Source organism: Callorhinus ursinus, unplaced genomic scaffold, assembly GCF_003265705.2.
Source record: "Callorhinus ursinus isolate GAN/ISIS: 27379988/994484 unplaced genomic scaffold, GSC_fseal_2.0 scaffold21, whole genome shotgun sequence".
Classification (NCBI taxonomy): Eukaryota; Metazoa; Chordata; class Mammalia; order Carnivora; family Otariidae; genus Callorhinus; species Callorhinus ursinus.
This window is the reverse complement of record NW_027397083.1, coordinates 1,023,944-1,045,896: the sequence shown is the minus strand read 5'-3', so window position 1 is coordinate 1,045,896 and position 21,953 is coordinate 1,023,944. Positions and strand designations below refer to the sequence as shown.

Genomic DNA, 21,953 nt, shown 5'->3' with positions numbered 1-21,953 from the left:
CCTTCTTCCCTTTCCTTCCCTCCCTCCCTTTCTTTCTCAAGAGATTTATTTATTTTAAAGAGAGAGAGAGAGCGCACGAAAGGAGGGCAGAAGGAGAGGGAGAGAGACAATCTTCAAGCAGACTCCCCGCTGAGTGTGGAGCCTGACCAGGCCTTGATCCTAGAGATAATGACCTGAGCTAAAATCAGGAGCCACCCAGGTGCTCCTAAATGTCTTCCTTTTTATTTTTATTTATTTATTTTTAAAGATTTTATTTATTTATTTGTCAGAGCGAGAGAGAGAGAGAGAGAGAGAGAGCAAGCGCACAAGCAGGGGGAGCAGCCGGCAGAGGGAGAAAGAGGGTTTCCCGCTTAGCAGGCAGCCCGACATGGGGCTTGATCCCAGGACCCCGGGATCACGACCCGAGCTGAAGGCAGACCCTTAACTGACTGAGCCACCCAGGCGCCCCAGGGTCTTCCTTTTTAAATGTCATATTCACTCTTATACTTTTTGTGACTACTCAGTAGTATTGATGTTCCACAATTTATTAAACTATTCCCTGATATTGGACATTTAATGTGTTTTTATTTTTATTTTTTACGACTTCAGATAAATATATTGCTAACTTAGATGATTTGATTTCTTTAGTCATCCTATACACTTTCTTATTGCCCCTGTGCTCCATTTACATGGATATTTTTGTATGATTTAGAAGGTAATTATGATGTATGGTACACTTCATATTTTTTAAGAGGATAAATTTCATGTTCTGTTCTTACCATAGTACATTTTTTTAGAACTACAATAAATATATATATATATATATTTAGATTTTATTTATTTATTTGACAGGGAGAGACACAGCAAAGCGGGAACACAAGCAAGGAGAGTGGGAGAGGGAGAAGCAGGCTTCCCTGGGAGCAGGGAGCCTGATGTGGGGCTCAATCCCAGGAACCCGGGAGCAGGACCCGAGCCGAAGGCAGACGCTTAACAACTGAGCCACCCAGGCGTCCCCACAATAAATATTTTTAAAGTGCAACGTATCGTTTTAAAACATCAGGAAAAGTTCTATAGAAATCAGCTATGAAAAGTTCATGCATCTTATTTGCCAATGATGGCATCTAATTAACTCAATTATGGTAAACACAATATCAATGATCTTTACAGACTTATTTGCCTTTTATGGGGACTCCTTGATAAAGTCCCAGTTTCTGGAGTTCAGTCGAATCAACCACGACAAGTTCAATACTACATCATCAAGCACACTCCACAGTAATGCAATGACAAACTGGCCCAAGCTTAATATCATGAAATCTGCTGTGGGCTGTAGCTCCAGCGTAGGGGTAATAGCTAATAACGCTAATAATTTCTGAATGATTAATCTATGCCAGGCAATTGTGGTAATTTTACATATATAAAAATTTACAAATATATATATATATATATATACATACTTGAAATTACAAAGCTACTTTTAATACTTTGGGGTGACCCCCACAGGAATAAAAAACACTGGGAAGGGGTAACCCCCTCGCCCCCAGGCGTGGCCGAGGGGCAGAGAGGCTACCTGAGGGGAAGGAAGCACAAAAGGGATCCGCTGCAGACTCAGGGCAAAGGGAATGCCATCGGTGCTGGGACCCGTGAGCACCACAGGAGAAAACGCCAGCGTGGTGGGACTGGCTCCAGGCACCCAGGCGAAGGCCAAGCGGGTTGGACACGAAGCCACAAAGCTACGTGGGTTCCTCCTTCTCGTTTGCGTTTTTCTGCTTCTGCTGCGTGATCTCCGAGTCCCTCCGCTTGCGGGCGGCCGCCCAAAGCCCGTCAGCTCGGCGTTTTCTCTTAACCGAGGCGCTCCGCTTTTTCAGATTCTTCTGGCGGGCGAGCTCGCGCTGGCTCCCGCGGGTCATGGCCACGGCGGCGGCTCCGGCCTGCCTCCGTTGCGTCCCCTCGTTCTGTCCCCACATTTACAACTATATCAAAACCATGGTATCAAGCGAGACTACTTTAAGAGGTGAGTGAAGTCAGAAAGAAGAAGACCAAGGACTGAGCCCTGGGGAGCACCGACATTTGGGTGTCAGGACAATAAAGAGAATCCAGCCACAGAGAGTGAGGAGGATGAACATAAGGACAGGGAGGTGTAATGAAGTACCACCCACGTGTTGATCATTGTGAATTGATGATGGTACCAACCACCTTTCTTCTGACCTAGATATCCAAAGTATATTTCAAATGCAACATACCCAAAACACAATTCTTGATTTTCTGCACTAAATTTTATTTTCTCATAGGATTCTCAGTTTTAGTGAATGGCATCTCATTATTCCACTTTTATGGGTCAAAAAAATTTGGAGTCATCCTTTACTCCCCTCTTCCACTCACACCCCACATCCAGTCTGTTTAAAATTCTATTGGTTTTACCTTCAAAAGACATCCAAAATATGATGACTTGCCTAGATTGTTACAATAGATGCCTAAGAAGATTCTGATCCCTTCCTCTTTCCTCTAAAATAGCAGATTTTCTACTCGGCAGGCAGAGTGATTCGCTTAAAATGTAAGCCTGATAGTGCTCCACTGTGCTCAAATCTCTTCAGTGACCTAGCATCTTAGGGTAAAATCAAAGGTCTTACTATGGTCTGTAAATTGCTCCATGATTTTGACTTTGTGTAATTTCTTATCTTATCTCGTGCCATATTTTGTCTTATCTCCTACCATACCACCGTCTGTTGCTCTCTGTTTCACCCCGCGTCTCAAGTAACATAGTCTCCTTGCTGTTTGCTTCACTGGGCACTGAGCACTGGGAACTGAGCACTTACAGTTCTGGGAAGAGCATTAGACCATCTTTGATTCAATGTGTGGCCTGAGAAGCTGTATTGCCTGGGTTTGATCCTGGGCTATGTCTCTTACTGTTTTTTTTTTTTTTTTTTTACCTTGGATAGTAATTTAAACTTTCCGTGCTTCAGTTTCCTTATCTGTGAATTGGGGATAATAATGATATTCCTCTCCTAAGGTTTTGGAAAGGATAAATGAACCAAACCATGTAAGAGATCATGTAGGGTTCGGCTGTCATTATCACCATTATTTTCACTATCACCCTCTTCCTCCTCCTCCTCCATGATAAAATGAAACAGAAATGAAGGTCTAGGACTTGCTAGCATAGCCACAAGACATTTGTAGCTTCCACTTTATTTATTTTATTATTTTATTTTTTTAAAGATTTTATTTACTTACTTGAGAGAGAGGGAGAGAGCACAGAGGGAGAGGGAGAAGCAGACCCTCCCGCCCAGCAGGGAGCCCAATGCAGGGCTTGACCCCAGGACCCTGGGATCATGACCTGAGCCAAAGGCAGACACTTCACAGACAGAACCAACCCAGGCACCACTGTAGCTTCTACTTTCAATCTCTGGATCCACATACTGTATGAAGAAGCTCGTGCGGGACCCCTAAATGGTGAAATACCACGTGGAGAGAGAGAAAGGTGCAACCAACACCCAAAACATCAACAGTGTGAATGAAGCCGTCTTAGATAATTCAGCCCCAGCCAAAGTCCCAGCCTAATGCAACTGTTGTGACCCTAGCAAACACAGAACACAAGAGCCATTGTGTTGAGCCCAGCCAAACCATACCATATAATCGTGAACATTAATAAGTAGTTATTGTTTCAAACAATTAAATTTTGGAGCAGTTTGCTTTATATCAATAATTAATTGATACTTTAGGTCAGTGGCATGAAAATCCCAGTTTGCCTGTAGGTCTCATGGCTTCAATCTTTACTAACAACTGTAAGTTTTCTCTGCTTCATGTGTATGGAGAACTTACCATAGTTTTTTTCTTTATTTTAAGATTTTATTTATTTATTTATTTCCTTATTTATTTATTTTAGAGAGAGAGAGAGAGAACACACATGTGAGCAGGGGAGAGGCAGAGGCAGAGGGAGAGAGATAAACCTCAAGCAAATTCCCTGCTGAGTGTGGAGCTTGATGTGGGGCTCAGTCTCAAAACCCTGAGATCATGACCTGAGCCAAAACCAAGAGTTGGATGCTACTATTTAAGCTTCCCCCCCACCCCAGTCTACAGTATTCTGTTATAGCAGCCCAAACTTACTACAGTATATGTATTTTGTTAATCATTTCAATAGGTTTAGGTAGAATGGGAAAAGTTTCCTTTAAAATCATTACACTCATTACTACTACAAAAATTACAAATTAAAATACAATTCTCCCATCTCAAAGTATCTTAAATGACTTAAATTTTTGGTAAATCTCAAAAAGAAGGATTTCTCTCAGGTAAATTTACCTTTCATTGTTACTGCTAATCCCCCTGAAGGCTGAAAATGGTGTAGAACTAAAATAAACTCTATTTGATGAGCTCAGCAGAACATTCCAAGGGAGTGTAGAGAAGATGCTGCAGGAACTGCTCATAACATCACCTGTGAAGATATTCTCTCCAATTCTTTTCCTTTATTTTACCTCTGTGTACCCCAAATAACGATAGTAGTAATAGTAGCAATAGTAAGATAATAATAGTTGATATCATATTTATGGGGCTCATTATAAAACCTGTATTCATTCATTTGATCCTTAAATGATAGGTTTATTGTAATCTCCATGTGATTGAAAATGAAATCAAGGCACAGAGGGTTTAAGTGATTATTTTTTCCTTATCACACAGGTAGAAAGAGGCAAACCCAGCGCCTGTGCTCTTCCACAAAACTTTTTCATTGCCTGTCTGTAAACTTGCATGAGAACCACTGTTTTAATTATATACCTAATTAGGGATTATTGACTGTAGAATATCACTGATAAATGTACTTGTTACTGAGAAGTCAATTACTACCTAAAATGCTAGATGACATAGAGAATATTAAAAAAGACACAAAAAAATCATCCCCTTAAAAACTCCAAACAGCTGACAAGATAACAAAATATTACCAGGAAAACAGGAATTCAGTAAGGTAATTGAGCATGGAAGCTACTTTTACTCTTTCCAGAAAATAAAGCTTGGTTGGAGGACATGCATTAGGGGGCAGAGGGTATGAATAATATTCTTTCATACATTAGTTGTTTAGCCCATACTTTATTATGGGGAAATTGGATTGTTAATGTATTTTCATTTCTACACAAAATACTGTATAAGAAACAACCTTTTTCTGGTTATGCTCTGTTTGCCCCTAACTCTCAACGTCCTTTTCTGCCTTGTCTTGCCCCAAAAGGCTAATTTCTGAGAACTGAATCATTCTCTTGCCTCCAGCTGGGTTTGGCCAATGGGAGACAAGGCAAGGGTTAGGAGGGTACAAGCAGAGAGAGGTTGGGGTATTTATCTCCCTGCTCTCTCCTTGCATGGCCATAGTTCTGTCAACTATTGCTTTTTCCCCCTAAACCCACAGTTCTTGCCAAGTGTTTTCTCTCAATAAACCTAGATCTTACAGGTCTCTGATAATACTGTACCCTCTTATGTCTGTGAGGTCTAGGGATGATCATGGCTTCCTGCTACTGCTAGGATGAAAGTGTGTTGCCACCCGTATTGGTTCCTTTACTCATACTTCTATATATAATCCTTTTATTATTTTTTTCAGTCAAAATTTATTGAATGAGCCATCTCTTTCCAGCTGATACCTGAGATGCAGTGTCACACTTGTCACTTTCTATTGTTATGCTCATTTGTTAATTTCCTTTCTAGAAGAGAATTACTGAATGAAATAGTAGAAGCATTTTAAAGGTCTCTGGCACACATAGCAAAATGATATCCAGATAATTTATACCATTTTCAAAAGGTAACTTTTAACATTATCTGGGAGAAATCCCAGTTGCATGGAGATTTGCATGAGCTGGAATCAAACCCTTGCCTGAAGGTTGTATGCTCCCCTATTTGCTATGGGAGAGGCAATTCCTGGTAAGAACTCTCCCCAGAATCCCCTTCATTTCACTGTTCCTCAGGGTGTAGATAAGTGGGTTGAGCATTGGTGTTCCCAAAGTGTACACCAGTGAGATGAACTGATCTTGCTTAGGGTAGTAGCTGGAGTTGGGGCGCAGGTACATGAAGGCGCAACAGCCATACTGCAGCAGGACCACAGAAAGGTGGGAGGAGCAGGTGGAGAAGGCCCGGTGACGCCCCGCTGCTGAGTGGATCTTGAGCACGGCAGCAACAATGAAGACGTAGGAAGTGGCGATGAAGAAGAAAGGCATGGCAATGGCCAGTGTGGCTGCCACAAGCACTGACTGTTCATGGATGTGGCTGCGGGCACAAAAAAGATGCATCACAGGTGGCACATCACAAAAGAAGTGCTCGATACTCTGAGCCCGGCAGAATGGCAGAGAGAAGATGAAGGCCACCAGTTGTATGGACAGGAACAAGCCAATGACCACAGAGGCCATGACCAAGCGGACACAGAGAGTTAAAGTCATGGTGAGGGGGTACTGCAAGGGGTGGCAGATGGCAACATATCGGTCATAGGCCATGGAGGCCAGGAGGAGGCAATCAGCACTGCCAAGCCCAATGAAGAAGATCATCTGAGTGGCACAGCCCAGGAGGGTGATGGTCTTCTCTGACTGTAGGATGTTGGCCAGGATGTGGGGCACCACCACAGCGGTGTAGCATATTTCCACTCCTGAGAGGCTGCCCAAGAAATAGTACATGGGTGTGTGTAGACGGGCTTCTGTCTGGATGGTCTCTATAATTAGGACATTCCCACCGATAATCAAGGTGTAAACGAGGCTGACTCCAAGGAAGGACAAGACACGGAGCTCTGGTTGCGTGGGATAGGCCAGGAACACAAATTCCATCAGCAGTGAATGATTTCCCCAGATCATTGAGCTAACAGAGTTTCTCTGCCAAGAGTTACAAAGACAGAAGGAAAAATCGAACCAACGACGTATTAGTTCACACTCTGAGCCATGATCTAATTTAATCAGGTCTGGAGTTAGAAACTTAGAATTATTAGAACTAATTCTCTTTTTTCCTCCTCTTTAATCAAGTCTCTTCACATAAGTATCTACAACTTAATTTCTAAGTTTCAAGAGCTGGCCTAAATTGTGTAAGAATTTTTTGAGAAAAAGAGGCAGAGGAAGTTTATGGCCTTCAGAATGATTTTTAGTGGAAGTGGAATGAACGTTAATTCTTTCAGTAAATTCACAAGAAGTGTCAAGGAATTCTTAAAAGCGGGGGTCATTAAGGTGAGAGCGGGAAGCTATTCATTCATTCGCTCATTCATTCATACATTTATTTGCACACAATGCCTCCTGAGGTATTGACTCACGTATATATGGATGTAACACTGAAAAGCTAGTCAAAGGATGGAAAATGAAGGAAGAAAACAATGCCATGGACAAAGAGCTCGCTTGGTCTGAGATCAACAGTTTCAGGGATGAACCTCAGAAAACAAAGCCCTCCGTCTCCCGGTTTCTCTATCCATATCTATTCAGGAGAAGGGCAGGACTTGAAGGAAACAGAAAGTTTTATCATAGGGCTCCTCCTGGCTTGTGGCGGTATGGGGAAATATGTGATCATAAGCTGTTGGAGATCTAAGAATCCTTCCTGTGAGTTTAGGGATAAATAGGAAAGACAGTCAGTCTCCATCTATTTTTCTTCTCTTCTAAGGAGCTAAAGGGAAATCCAGCTTCTTGGATTTCTTGCTTCCTTGAAAACCTGGGGATGAACAGACATAACTCTCAAAGGGTATCCATTCCACTGTTTTCCTAAGATCAACTCATATTCAAGAAGGAAAACAGGGGACGTGTAATCTTGTTTCAATTTGCCCAATTTCAACATTATTTATGATGAGCTTTATTTTTTTAATTTTATTTTGTTATGTTATATTAGTCACCATACAGTACATCATTAATTTTTGATGTAGTGATCCACGATTCATGAGCTTTAAAGAAAAAAATCTTAATCCAGAAGCACCACTCCAGGATAAATCAACCACATAGACCCAGCTCTGTGTCGCAAATATAGGGAGAAATGTAATTAGACTGTCACAAACACTCAGAGCACCTAGGGCATGAACGCTTATTCATTCTGTTCCTCTTCTGAACTTCAATCATGCTCCGAATGATTTCTAACGTCATCTGTCATATTCAACATTTTATTAAAACATGAGGAGTAGGGGCAGTGTGCATCAGTGTGTGAGAGATCAGTTTTGAAATTAAATGATGTGGTTTGCATAATCCCAAGTCCTGGCTCTGTGATGCTAGGCAATATATAATTTCTAGTTTCTTTATTTGAGAAATGGGGATAATAATTATACTTAGTTCTGAGGGTAGTTGTTTGGGTTAAAAGAGATCATTATATAAAATATCTACTACAATGCATAGTCCATAGCAAGAGCAGCCTAATAACAGATCATTATTATTTTTTTAATTTAAATTCAATTAGCCAACATATAGTACATCCTTAGTTTCTGATGTAGTGTTCATCGATTCATCAGTTGTGTATAACACCTAGTGCTCATCACGTCACGTGACCTCCTTAATGCCCATCACCCTGTTACCCCATCCCCCACCCACCTCCCCTTCCACAACCCTCAGTTTGTTTCCCCGAGTCAAGAGTCTCTCATGTTTTGTCTCCCTCTCTGATTTCTTCCCATTCATTTCCCCCTCCCTTCCCCTATGATCATTATTATTCGTAAGTTCAAGGGCAGCCATCTACCTTTAGTTACATTTTCATCTCCCATATCACCAAGCCTAATGTATGCATTGTAGACATTCGATAAATATATGTTGCATGGATAAATATACTATGAAAAGCATGCCATTACACTTTTTGCCATTTTGTCTTTCACTTTTAAGATGATTTCATAATCCAATCACCTATTTAAGAACCCTCATGGAAAACTTGGTAACCAACATTAGGGGTGCATTGTGGAAAAAATCCTGCCACTCAGGAACATAACATGTAGAAAGCTACAACAAACACAGCTAGGGGTGAGTTTTCCACTTATATCTGATAGAGGGCTTTGGAATCTTTGTACTAATGATGACTTTGGAGTTTTACGATAACCTTACTTCTGTCATTTTAATGGTGCTCTCCAGGATCTATAATAAAATATTTATAATAGAGTTATCTATAGGTCATGAATTCTTAGTGCTGGAGAGGACCTCAGAAATTGCCTAGTTTAGTCCTCTGTCAGATACTTGAATCTTCCATACAATATCTGAACATCAGGTCACCTTCAAAGCCTAGGGGATGTCATTACCTCCTGACTTACTTGCTTCGTTGTTGGATGGTATCATTCCCTAAAAGATTTTTCTTGCGATGGCTGAAGCCTGCCTCTGTAACTTCTATGTTTCATTCTTTTCTCTACCATTGGGCAATTTCTCCATGAAACACTTCAGGAACTAAGAGCTCTTATCATGTAGCCCTAAATTGTCTTCCCAGTTTCCTTTTGGTATTCCTCAAATGACATGGTTTTGATATGTCTTACAGTTTTAGCCCTGGAAATGCTCTCATTTTAAATAACTTGCTTAGAAGTGTACTGCATGGGGCAGATCACAGGGATGGTCAAGTTTAAAAAGATCTGGGTCCATTGGCTATTTCTTCAGTCTAATCAAAATTAGATTAATCCACTTGTTGTGTTTGATTGTTTTAATAGTCTCCTCAGACTTGGACGCTAAAAGTCCAAGCATTTTTTTTTCATTTTCAGAGAAGCAGAACATGCTCATCCTTCCTTTTTTTAAAATTTAAATTCAGTTAGCCAACATTGAGTACATCATTAGTTTCAGATACAGTGTTCGAAAATTTATCAGTTGCTTACATCATCATTCCTTCAACATTGGTTCATTGCTCTAGGTTGTTGAGATTGACATTTTAAAAAATTTTCAATCTGTGGCTCTACATCTTAACTTCCTTTCTGCAAGACCTCACCTTTATTTTGTATCGATTAAGGGCTAAGCCCCACCACATACAATGGTGATCAAAATGGCACAGTTGTGCCAAGTAGTTGTATATCCTAAAGAGAGAAGCTGTTAAAGAATCTGGTATGTTTATATTTGTATTAATGATTTGCAATATATTACATATCTTTTATATGTATGCCATTATATTTATGTAGATAAAACTATGATTAAGTGCTATAAAGAAGAAGTGCGTTATAAGATTATACACCATGTGGTTCTGGCACAGTTTGTGATTAGGGGATTCTGAAATGGCTTCCTAGAGGAAGTCATATTTAAGCTAAGATCTGAAAAATGGGCATTAGCTAGGAGAACAGAGGTGGGCAGAGTGATGGTGTCCATATCCTGGACAGATGACACAGTGGATTTTATGGTTCGAAGAGAGTGAAACTTATATCCACATATCATCACCTTGTTATTCCAAGTTGTTACTACACATGTTGCACAGGGCAGAGGCAAGGTAAGAGCACTTCAGTGTCATCCCCAGAAATCTGCCCAGGCTGACATCTGTTCATGAATCCACACCTGCCTCAGTGTCTCCAAATCACATTCCACATCGTATCTACATCTTCCTTCTTACGTCTCCAGCCAGGCCAGCCCCATGTGGCCAGAGTGTCGTGGGAAACCTTGTTCATGTGCATTCTGGAAAGACAAGGAGTCTAGACTGGATGGCTCTCGAATTCTTGAGTTAGCATTGTGTAAAACAAGGGGGTTAGTGGATTTGGCAATACCAGACCAAGGTAGAATCTCAATCTATTATTAACAGCAATGTCACCGGGGCAGATTAACTCACATTAATTTCTATTTCTTCACATTTAGAAGTTGTAAATAATAATATTCACCTAATGGAGCTGTGATTAAATTAAACGGGATAAAGTATTTAGAACACTTGGTTTGATGTGTGAAACCTATTAAGTTGCATAATAAATGTTAATTCTTCTTTCCTTTCTTTGAATCTATTAAAAGGGATGATAATAATACCTGCTTCATAGCAGAGGATTAAATGAAGTACCTTACAGGAAAAGGGTTTTTATTAATCCTTAAGCTTTACCCAAATTTACATTAGCCGTCCCTTCAATATTTTTTAGGCTAAGATTAGTTATTACCTTTTTAATCAGAAGAACAGGGCTTCCAAGGGAATTCAGAGAAACACTGTAAGCCGTGGGCCGAATGAGCTCTAAAATCCTAGAGTCTTTACTTGTAAAGCCATTACTTGTTTTTTTAGCCTGGTGTCAGCGAGTGCCTGCTATATTGTGACTCTAGAAGGAGGGAGCAAAAGACTTCCTCTCACCTTTATCATGAGAAGATATCATGAGATTATCATGAGTTATCATGAGACAGTGCCAGTCTTCTCAGTTATGTTCATAAGAGGTTGAAGGCAGCAGCTGAGGTCTGACTGCTCAGGTGGAGAGGAAGAGAGAGACCATGAGCCTGGGGGACAGAGGCTTTAGTAACCTTCCCAACAAACACCCTGAAAGGAGTAAATTGCTCTGCTATCTAGGGTCTTTCCCCATAAGTTCTATCTCCCAGGAGGTAGTTGGATGTTTGTTGATCTTCCCTGTTACCAGATAATGAGTCCAAACTAAAATTGTCTTTGCACTTGGGGTCTCCTGTCAAAGGGAGATCTGTGGTATGCTTGTCAAAGTGAACACCAGTATTAACCCCTTTATCAACATTCTCAGCATCCAATTTAATTTCCTAAGAAGCTCAATAATCAAGGTCATTTATGCCTCCTGCTTCAAGGATTTGACTCTCATCAGATTGTCATAGCTGGGCCAGCCCAAGTCCCAAATTATTATTGCCCTGGGGAACTGAAACTGTATTTTATATTTTATATGAAAGAGGGGGCCTTGTAACCTTGGTTGTATATAAAATAACTAATTGAGGGGGACACTGGACAGACATTTAACTTTCCTGTTACTTTTTAAAGAACTCCCTTAGGGTGGTCTTCCAGGATTTGAAGAAACCATATGTTTTCATTCAATGTACCACATAGACATCATAGGTTCGATCATGTCCCTGCTCAGATATTACTTTGCCATATTAAACTTGCAAATTTTTAATATCTTTACCCTTACTGCATTTCTCTTTCTCTTGTCTCCATCAGTCTGTTAGATCTTTCACAATGAAACATATAATGGACATATTCTTTCTGATAGCTGATAATTACACAGACTTAGGGTTCACTCATTTAGAGTTTGGTTCATCAAGATTGATTGATTAAATAAGTATTTATGTAATATGATGTGCCCATCACCGTCTAAGTCTGGGCACAAAGACAGATAAGACAAACAAGATTGTTTTCATGGTGCTTACATTGTTGCTATGAAACACACAAATAAACACAGTAAATAAGTCAGCTAGATATTATCAGATAGTGACGAGTCCCATCAAGAAAATATAATAAGTTAAAGGGATAGTTAGTGATTAGAGGAGGAAAGTCATTTAAAGGCCTCTTCTTTGAGGAGGTGACATTTGACCTGCAACATAAATGATGAGAAGAAGCTAGCCATGAAATTTTGGGGGAAAAGCAATTCAAACAGAGGGAAATGCAGTGGAAGTAGTAAAGAACCTAAAGCTGGAAAAAAACAACAACAACAAACCCAGCATGCCTAAAATAAAAAATACTGAAATTTAAGCATATCCAGGCATGAGGATATTGGATATTCTATCATCCAGAGACCTTCATTAAGAAAATGAGATGCAGCCATCAAAAGGAATGAGATCTTGCCATTTGCAACGACGTGGATGGAACTGGAGGGTGTTATGCTGAGTGAAATAAGTCAATCAGAGAAAGACATGTATCATATGACCTCACTGATATGAGGAATTCTTAATCTCAGGAACAAACTGAGGGTTGCTGGAGTGGTCGGGGGTGGGAGGGATGGGGTGGCTGGGTGATAGACATTGGGGAAGATATGTGCTACGGTGAGCGCTGTGAATTGTGTAAGACTGTTGAATCACAGATCTGTACTTCTGAAACAAATAATGCAACATATGTTAAGAAAAAAGAAAAAGAAGAAGATAGCAGGAGAGGAAGAATGAAGGGGAGTAAGTCAGAGGGGGAGACGAACCAGGAGAGATGATGGACTCTGAAAAACAAACTGAGGTTTCTGGAGGGGAGGAGGGTGGGGGGATGGGTTAGCCTGGTGATGGGTATTGAGGAGGGCACATTCTGCATGGAGCACTGGGTGTTACGAACAAACAATGAATCATGGAACAGTACACCAAAACAAATTATGTAATATATGGTGATTAACATAACAATAAAAAAATAAAAAAATAAAAAAAATAAAAAAGAAAAAGAAAATGAGATGCAGAGAAGTGGCCTGATTTGTACAGCATCCAACAAGTCAGTGGCAAAAACAGGACTAACTTGGTTCTTTTGACTTCATCTAATAATGTCCACTGACTATTGAGTGTGAAAACCCAGTGGTTTTTCAGGATCTCAAGGAATGTGAGTAGAGAATAAGTATCTATTTTTAAAAGAACGTCACACTGCTTTCAATAACTCCTTAGACCAAAGTTTTAATCTTTTTCTAAAGGTTAAAACTAATCAGAGTGAGAATTTTTTTGAAATTCAATGTATTTCAAAGACCTAGATAACTGCATATTTTGACATAATACTTTATACGATAAGTTTCTAGTGAATAAATTGCTGTTAAAAGGATTTCCTCACAGTTTTCTAATATAGAAACATGAGTAATACCACTGAGATTTGAAGTTATATCAGATCCTTTTTTTGTCATTTCCTGGGCCACAGCAATCCATTTTATTTGTTAATTTGGCTAGGCCACACTCTTTAAATATTTGGTCAAATACCAGCGTGGATGTTACTCAGCTCAACTATTGCATAAATGACCTGAAAACTTCCATGTCTCCCCTGAGAGACCAGTATATCCTATAGTAGCAGAGCTGAGGTTGCTGAAAATCAAACCCAGAATCTCATTCTGTGAGTGGTTGATTTACAAATTAAGACTGTCACCTGGTCACTTTGGGCTCCTCATGGCCCTGAATCAACAGGTAAATATGTGTGACTGGAATAATTGATCCTGATTACTAAGGGGAATTTGGACTACTGCTCCACAGTGGAGGTAATGAAGAGTATGCCTTTAATACAGGAGATCCCTTGGGATTTCTTAGCACTACCATGCCCTTGTGGTTAAAATTCATGGACCAACATGGTAATCCAGTTCAAGCAGGACTGCTAAAGTCCCAGACCTTTCAGGAAGGAGAGTTCAGGTCACCTCACTAAGTAAAGAACCGAAACAAGCTGTGATACTTTCTGAGGAAAAAGGGAATATGGAATGGGTATTGGAAGAAGGGATTTATAAAGAGCAATTTTGACCACATACCATTTGCAGAGGACTGTAATTGTTATGCATGTTTCTTTATTTTTTTAATGAATATGTTTGCATGTATGTATGTGTGTATTTTCTTCCCTCTCTTATCCCGTTACAATATGACATAAAATGTATTAACTTTACATCATAGTATTTAAGTTACAGAGTAAAAAGGAGAAGGGTGAACATCATCCAAGGACTTTGCATTCTCTTCCGGGGAAAGGGTTAGTACATTTTTGGTTATATGCAGGATATGTATCAGGTTAGGTAGAAGTATGACTTTGCTTTTGTCTTTATGAGATCAAGTATAGTTTAAGGAGATGAGTCTGGGTGCCAAGTTGACAAAGGATAGATGGTGATGGTTACTTTTATGAGTCAACTTGGCTAGCCATTGTCCCCAATCGTTTAGTCGAAGACCAGTCAAGATGCTACTGTGAAGGTGTTTTTTAGATGTGATTCACATGTAAATCAATAGTTTGTATAGAGCAGTTTACCCTCTGTAATGTGGATGGACCTCACCTAATCACTTAAGAGTCTTCAGAAAAAAGGCTAAGACTATATAAAAAACTAATGATGCACTGTATGGTGGCTAACTTAACATAACTTAAAAAAAAAAAGAAAGAAAGAAAAGGAAATTGGCTGAGAGGGCCAGAAAAGGAAGGGACTCTTCTTCCATTGTCTTCAAACTCAAGATGACAACACCAAAGCCTGCTGGAACTTCCAGCCTGCTGGCCTGGGCTGAACATTTTGGATTTGCCAAACTCCATAACCACATGGGCCAATTGCTTAAAAGCACCTCTCTCTCTCCTATTGGTTCTGTTTCTCTGGAGAAGGCTGAACAATACAGAGGATGACGGCTAGAGTGTTTGACCATGAGACTTGAGGACCCACTCTTGTTTTCCCAAAACTAAGGTCTTATGTTGGAAATCTGGCAGTTTACTCAACCAGTGTTAATTCTCAGAGCAAACTGACTCTGCTCCACCTTTCCTGATCTACTTGTACATTCCTGGATTGAAATGTAGGAGCATAGATTAGACCCACTCACAGGGACCTCATAACATGTGAAAGAGGCTTAATGAAGGAAACGGGTACATTGACCAGGCAGTTGCCTGTCACACTTTAAAGACAAACACAAGAATAAGGCATATTAGGTGAAATATCCTTATGAACATTTTTCAAGGATTCAGTTAATAGCATTGCTTCTTAAGAGGAGCCTTCAAAGATAATGGTGTTTCTTCAGAGGAAATGTAGACTTTTAATTTGTGGCTAAGTGAACCGTAGCCTACAGTATCCCTGTCCACTTTTCAGAGTTTAAAAATTTCAGAGAACTTTAAAAAAAATGAAGAACTGTAACAACCAAATGTTTTAGGAACAGATTTCATAAAAATCCAAACTTTGGAAAAATACATGTAAATCTGGCATTTGTATGTAAGAGTTTTGTTTTTGTCACCTGCTCAAGGACCTCCTTCAGGTCCCCCTAAAACTTCAGAGAGCTTCAGCTGTTCCTTTGCTACTGATGGCCTTTTTCAGGGCACCTTTGACGTCCTTGTTCCTAAGGGTGTAAGTCAGCGGGTTGAGGAGGGGGGCGACGAAGGTGTAGACCAGGGCAAACTGACGGTCCGCGTCCACCGAGGAGCTAGATTGTGGACGCAGGTAGACCAAAGCACAGAAGCCATACTGCAGCAGGACCACGGTGAGGTGCGAGGAGCCGGTGGAGAAGGCCCGGAGGCGGCCCTCTGCCGAGCGGATGCGCAGGATGGCCGAGGTGATGAACACACAGGAGACACAGATAAGCAGGAAGGAGACCGTCAGCACGAGGATGCTCACCACGTAGAGGACGGCCTGGTGCACGCGGATGTCAGCGCAGGCCAGCCGCAGGACCGGGGGCACGTCGCAGAGGAAGTGGTTGATTTCCCGGCGGTGCCCGCAGAAGGGCAGGGTGAAGATTAAGGATGTGAGCTGCAGGGAGAGGAGGAGCGCCAGCCCCACGGCGCACACCACCATCTGGACGCACAGCTTCTGGGTCATGATGAGGGTGTAGTGCAGCGGGTGGCAGATGGCCACGTAGCGGTCGTATGCCATGACTGCCAAGAGAAAACAGTCAGCGCCGCCAAGGGTGAGAAAAAAGAACATTTGGGCCCCACAGCCAGCCAGGGGAATGGGCTTCCGCGCTCCCAAAATGTTAGAAAGCATCAAAGGCACGACCACAGTGGTGTAGCTGATCTCCACAGAGGACAGGTTGCACAGGAAGAAGTACATCGGGGTGCGGAGCGAGCTGCGTGTGCACACCACCCAGACGATGGCTGTGTTGCCACAGAGGGTCATCGAGTAGAGCAGGAGGAAGAGGAGGAAGAGGAGGGCCTGGAATTCAGGGACGGCGGTGAACACGTGGAACACGAACTCAGTGGGGCCGGATTGGTTGAGGACAGGGCTCCTAGCAAACATGTCTCCTGCAAAGGAAGAGCAGGAAGTGCTGAATCTTCCTTTGCCGAGTTGCTTTATTACCTGAGTAAAAGAAAGGATTGCAAGGGACGCCTGGGTGGCTCGGTTGGTTAAGCGGCTGCCTTCGGCTCGGGTCATGATCCCAGGGTCCTGGGATCGAGTCCCACATCAGGCTCCTTGCTTGGCGGGGACCCTGCTTCTCCCTCTGCCTGCCTCTCCCCCTGCTTGTGTTCTGTCTCTCTCTCTGACAAATAAATAAATAAAAATTTAGAAAATAAAGGATGGCAAGTTTTGTTTTGTGCAAAAATAATAACAGTTACTCAAATATTCTTGTTTGTTAAAAAATTAAAATAAAAATTAAGTGTTGGGTATTTTGTCATATAAAAGTTGTGAGAGGTAAAACACTGCCGTGTCTAAATAATTATTTCAAATACTGTTTTATAAAGAATGGAAGTTTCAGATCTAATTCTTAAGTTCATTATGACAAATAAGTTTTAATAGTAATCCAGATCTAAAACCTCTCGACTGATATAAAAAATATAAGAAATGGATAAGAGAAAGGAAAGAGAGGAAAAACTGTGGTAATTTTCTCAAACCGTATAAAGAGTGACTCAGTATAAACCACATTATTATTTAGATGTGGATGATTAGAGAAAAGTTTATTCTTTATATATTCTCTAACAATTTAGTATTAGTCACCTTAATATTAACCACAAAAAGAATGTATTTTTCCAGATATATGTAATATAAACATATATATCTTTCCCCCAAATTAAAGAGAAAAATGAAGGAAGGAAGCTATCATTCAAAAGAAAAAGAAGAACAAAATGGATGCAGAATTCCACAGAACAAAAGTCTTTTAAGAAATGTGGTCCATGAGAGACTATGGACTCTGAGAAACAAACAGGGTTCTAGAGGGGAGGGGGTGGGGGATGGGTTAGCCTGGTGATGGGTATTAAGGAGGGCACGTTCTGCACGGAGCACTGGGTGTTATAAGAAAACAATGGATCGTGGATCACCACATCAAAAACTAATGATGTATTGTATGGTGACTAACATAACATAATACAATTAAAAAAAAAAGAAATGTGGTCAGAAGCAGAATGATACATTATCACTTAGGACAATAAATACAGATGGGCATATATACTGTATTAAGACATAAAGATGTTCAGATTGAGTTAGGAAACAAAATATTTTTAAAAGAAGAGAGGCAAAAATACAGTGTCATATAAAAACTACCACTCTTTTTATCTGAAAAGTTTCTGGAAATTTTTTAAATATGAAATAAACCATGATCCCCAACCAAAAGAGATGACAAGCATCTGATTGTCTCTATAAAAACCCCAAGGCGGCCAACTGAGAAGTAGTTAGAACTGATAAGAAAATGTCTTAAGATGGCCAATAGTTAACTGATTTGTACTTCACCTCCTTGATCTCCTTTTCCTCTATAAAATATTGTGTAGGGTGTTCACAGCCCACTGAATTAATTCTAGACAAGCAGTCTTCATTTCCATACCCCTGAGTATTTACACTCCCTCCAGTTGAGGTTTTTGCTTATCAAATCCATTGTTTTTGTTTCCAACCATGAATAAGCCAAGTACACTTATTATTATTCAAGTTAATAGAATAGTGTATGAAATGTTGAACTATGAATGCAAAAAAGAATTTTTCAGTGAATGAAATCATATGGTATTTGTCTTTCTCTGACTGACTTATTTTGCTTAGCCTGATACCATCTAGTTCCATCCACATTATTGAAATTGGCAAGATTTCATTCTTTTTTTTTTTTTTTTCTGAGCAGGGAGCCCAATGTGGGGCTCCATCTCAGGACCCTGAGATCATGACCTGAGTTGAAGGCAGCTGCTTAACTGACTGAGCCACCCAGGCGCCCCAAGATTTCATTCTTTTTGATGGCTAAGTGATATTCCATTGTGTGTATATATATATATATATGTGTGTGTGTGTATATATGTGTGTGTGTGTGTGTGTGTGTGCGTGTGTGTGTATACCATATCTTTTATATCCATTCATCAAGGTAAATCAGTTGTAATGTTTTGGAAATATTTGAGAAAAGTGAGTTGCAAATGAATAATTACTGATGAATTAGCGAAAATGAGCAGAACTACTGCATAAGTTAGAGGGTAATATTAAAAATGATCTGTGTATAAGCATTCATGAAACATTTATTATTTGACCATAATTATGAGAAATAAAAAAAATGAGGGGCGCCTGGGTGACTCAGTAGGTTAAGCATCTGCCTTTGGCTCAGGTCATGATCCCAGGGTGCTGGGATCAAGATCTGCATCAGGCTCCCTGCTCGGCAGGGAGTCTGCTTCTGCCTCTCCCCTTACCCTCCTCCTGCTCATGCTCTCTCTCTCTCTCTCTCTCTCAAATAAATAAATAAAATCTTTAAAAAAATGATCTGTGTCCTTAATCATGCAAGGGAGACCTGATGTTTAACAGAATTTAAGAAAAACTTTTCTAAATGAGGGTTTCCTATGTAATCTTTCTAGAATACCAGAGCTATAAAATGCTCCTCCTCCCAGATAGAAAGATAGATACAGGCATACAAATAAACATGTGTACATTTATAAATAAATGGATTAATAGATACATGGATGCATATGTACACATTCAAGCACATTTGGGAAAAACGAAATTTTCTCTTTGTGATCCACTGTGGAGATAAGCATCAAAAGGACTTTAGAATCCTGATATGAATATGTATAAATTTAACTTTTCAGGGGCACCTGGGTGGCTCAGTTGGTTAAGCGTCTGCCTTCGGCTCAGGTCCTGATCCCAGGGTCCTGGATCCTGGGATCGAGCCCCACATCGGGCTCTCTGCTCAGCGGGGACCCTGCTTCTCTTTCTCCCTCTGCCTGCCGCTCCCCCTGCTTGTGCTCTCTCTCTTTCTGTCAAATAAATAAAATAAAATCTTTAAAAAAATTTAACTTTTCAAAACTTATTTCTCTGGTGTTTCATGAAAGCTTCTTTAGGTGCCTTGGAAGCATAGTCAAACATAATAATAATTTCTTGTACCATAATGTGAAGGCACGCTTCTAAATTCTCTGCATGTATTAATTCAGATGCACCTCACAACGACACCATGAGGCAGGTAATATGTTATACCTATTTTACAGATAAAGAACTGAGGTCTCAAAAGATTAAATAGTCTAGATTAAACAACTAGTCCGTGGTGGAGTTGTGATGTAAGCCCGAGCATTTTGGATCTAGAAAAGAAAGATCTAAGTTTGGGTCTTGGCTTTACCACTTCCTAGTTCCCACTTTCCTCCCTGTCTTTCCCTTCCTCCCTCCCTTCCTCTTGGTCTTTCTGTCTCCCTCCTTCCCCATCTCCTCTCTCTTTCTCTCGTTCTTTTCTCTTAAAGTATAAAACACAGTCCTAGCTCAAGGGCTGTACCAAAAGAGGCTGAATTTGGTCTGCAGTCTAGTTTGCCTACCCTTGCTCTAAAGTATTATACACAGCAGGTTAAGATCAATTAGGGAAAAAATAGCCATTAGTTTTTACAAAGTAAAGTCTCCGAAGATGTTTCCTTACCTCTTTGCAATTCACTGCATTCCCTCAGCCATCAGATAACATTCATAAGGGCAAAAGTTTTGTTTCTGCCTATAGATGATTGAGGCAGCTCTTCCAGAATGCTGCCTGACCCTCTGTATTCTGTTCTTTAAGGATGAAAGGAAATAAGGATACATGGGATCCAGATGTGCATGATCCCCTAGAAATGAAAAGTGACTAGTAGGTGATGTCTTCATAGCACATCAATGTGCATGGGCAAGAGTACGCTGGTGTTCAGGAAGAGTCAGGTTTTAGAAAGCCATTCTTGGGATAGGACAAGATGAAGAGGAACCCAGGAAAGTAAGGATACTTTGGAATTATTCTAAGCCAGAGTCTTACATGGAAGGCCCAGAATCCTTTTCTGCACTCTTCTCTTTACTCAGAGGCTGTTCTTGCCTGATGTAGCCAGATAACTTAGTGCCTATAGGATATCTTAAGATAATGGCTCCCCAAGAGGAGGAATTTCCCCAGTGGCCTTTTTAAAACCAAATCTAACTAAAAAATACTGGGAGGAGACTTCCTGGGTTGATCAACTCTGACAAAGTTAACTTTTGGAGGGGCACCTGGGTGGCTCAGTCTTTAAGCGCCTGCCTTCAGCCCAGGTCGTGATCCCGGGGTCCTGGGATCGAGCCCCGCATCGCGTTCCCCCAGCTCAGCGGGAAGCCTGCTTCTCCCTCTCGCACTCCCCCTGCTTATGTTCCTTCTCTCACTGTCTCTCTCTGTGTCAAATAAATAAATAAAATCTTAAAAAACAAGTTATCTTTGGGGCAACTTTTCACATGATAATCATAGACAACTGTCATCTGGCGACCACAGGGTTGTATCCTCATTCCTAGCTATACCCAACCCATAAGAACCTATGGATAGGTATTCTGGCAAATTCAATCTAGGGGAAATGTTCATGCCAGCTCAAGGGTCCCAGAAGACGTAGACTGCATTAAAATTACCCTTGCCTGGATAATTGGGAATGTGAATTTTAGGCTGAGCTTTGTCACTCAAATGCTAAGTTACCTCAGGCAAATTTTAAAGATTTTTATATCTGAATTTCCTCATCTATATTATGAGTGGTTGGACTAGATGATGTTCATAGTCCCCTCGCTCCTCAAAACTCTACAATTTCTACTTCTCTCTCAAGGAGCAGAGAACTTGTGGAAGAACTGTGTCCCGCCTGTCGCTTGCTGCTGTCTCGTTTCCCCTGTCAGTCATATCCTACTTTGCTCTGCTGAACCTGCCCTGTTCCTGCTCATTTCTGTGATGATAATTAACTTGGATATCATATTTATAATGAGATATCATGCTTGTGCTTATGTTTATAATTTCAGGCCCCAAGCAAGTGGGTGGCTTGACTTAGCTATTGGGTATTTGAACACCTTTGCCATGAGCCAGCATGTTATTTTGGCATTCACCCAACTAAATCACTGGAGCACTTTCAGCCTATCACAGACAGGTTACAAGTCTAGTCATACCTTTGAGCAAAAGTATATATTAACACGGTATATAATTGCTATGTAGTTAGAGTAGTGGAAGAAGATTTTTCCCATTACTTTCTTCTTAGATGTTAAAGGGATAATGACTGATGAAATTTCACTCAATCCATAAGGAAAACTATTGACTATGGAGTTGCAGATTACCTTCAATGGGTTCCAAATGCTCTAACCCCCGAATCGGTAAGGTTCATCCCAATCGAGAAGTTCAGAAGCGTTTGTCTGTATAATGACGCTGACA

General features: G+C 40.7%; 3 protein-coding genes across 3 annotated transcripts; all 3 read right to left on the bottom strand.

Annotated features, from left to right (window-relative positions):
• Nucleotides 1-1,630: 1,630 nt before the first annotated feature.
• On the bottom strand, nt 1,631-1,928 carry LOC141374745 (small EDRK-rich factor 2-like). Its single transcript, XM_073904893.1, has one exon. It carries the CDS (start codon nt 1,884-1,886, stop codon nt 1,710-1,712), a length of 177 nt encoding a protein of 58 aa, XP_073760994.1. The 5' UTR covers nt 1,887-1,928; the 3' UTR covers nt 1,631-1,709.
• A 3,912-nt stretch (nt 1,929-5,840) lies between these two features.
• On the bottom strand, nt 5,841-6,785 carry OR10W1 (olfactory receptor family 10 subfamily W member 1). The gene has a single exon (XM_025878780.2). It carries the CDS (start codon nt 6,783-6,785, stop codon nt 5,841-5,843), a length of 945 nt encoding a protein of 314 aa, XP_025734565.2.
• An 8,909-nt stretch (nt 6,786-15,694) lies between these two features.
• Nucleotides 15,695-16,654, bottom strand: LOC112829299 (olfactory receptor 10Q1-like). The gene has a single exon (XM_025878779.2). It carries the CDS (start codon nt 16,652-16,654, stop codon nt 15,695-15,697), a length of 960 nt encoding a protein of 319 aa, XP_025734564.1.
• Nucleotides 16,655-21,953: the final 5,299 nt, after the last annotated feature.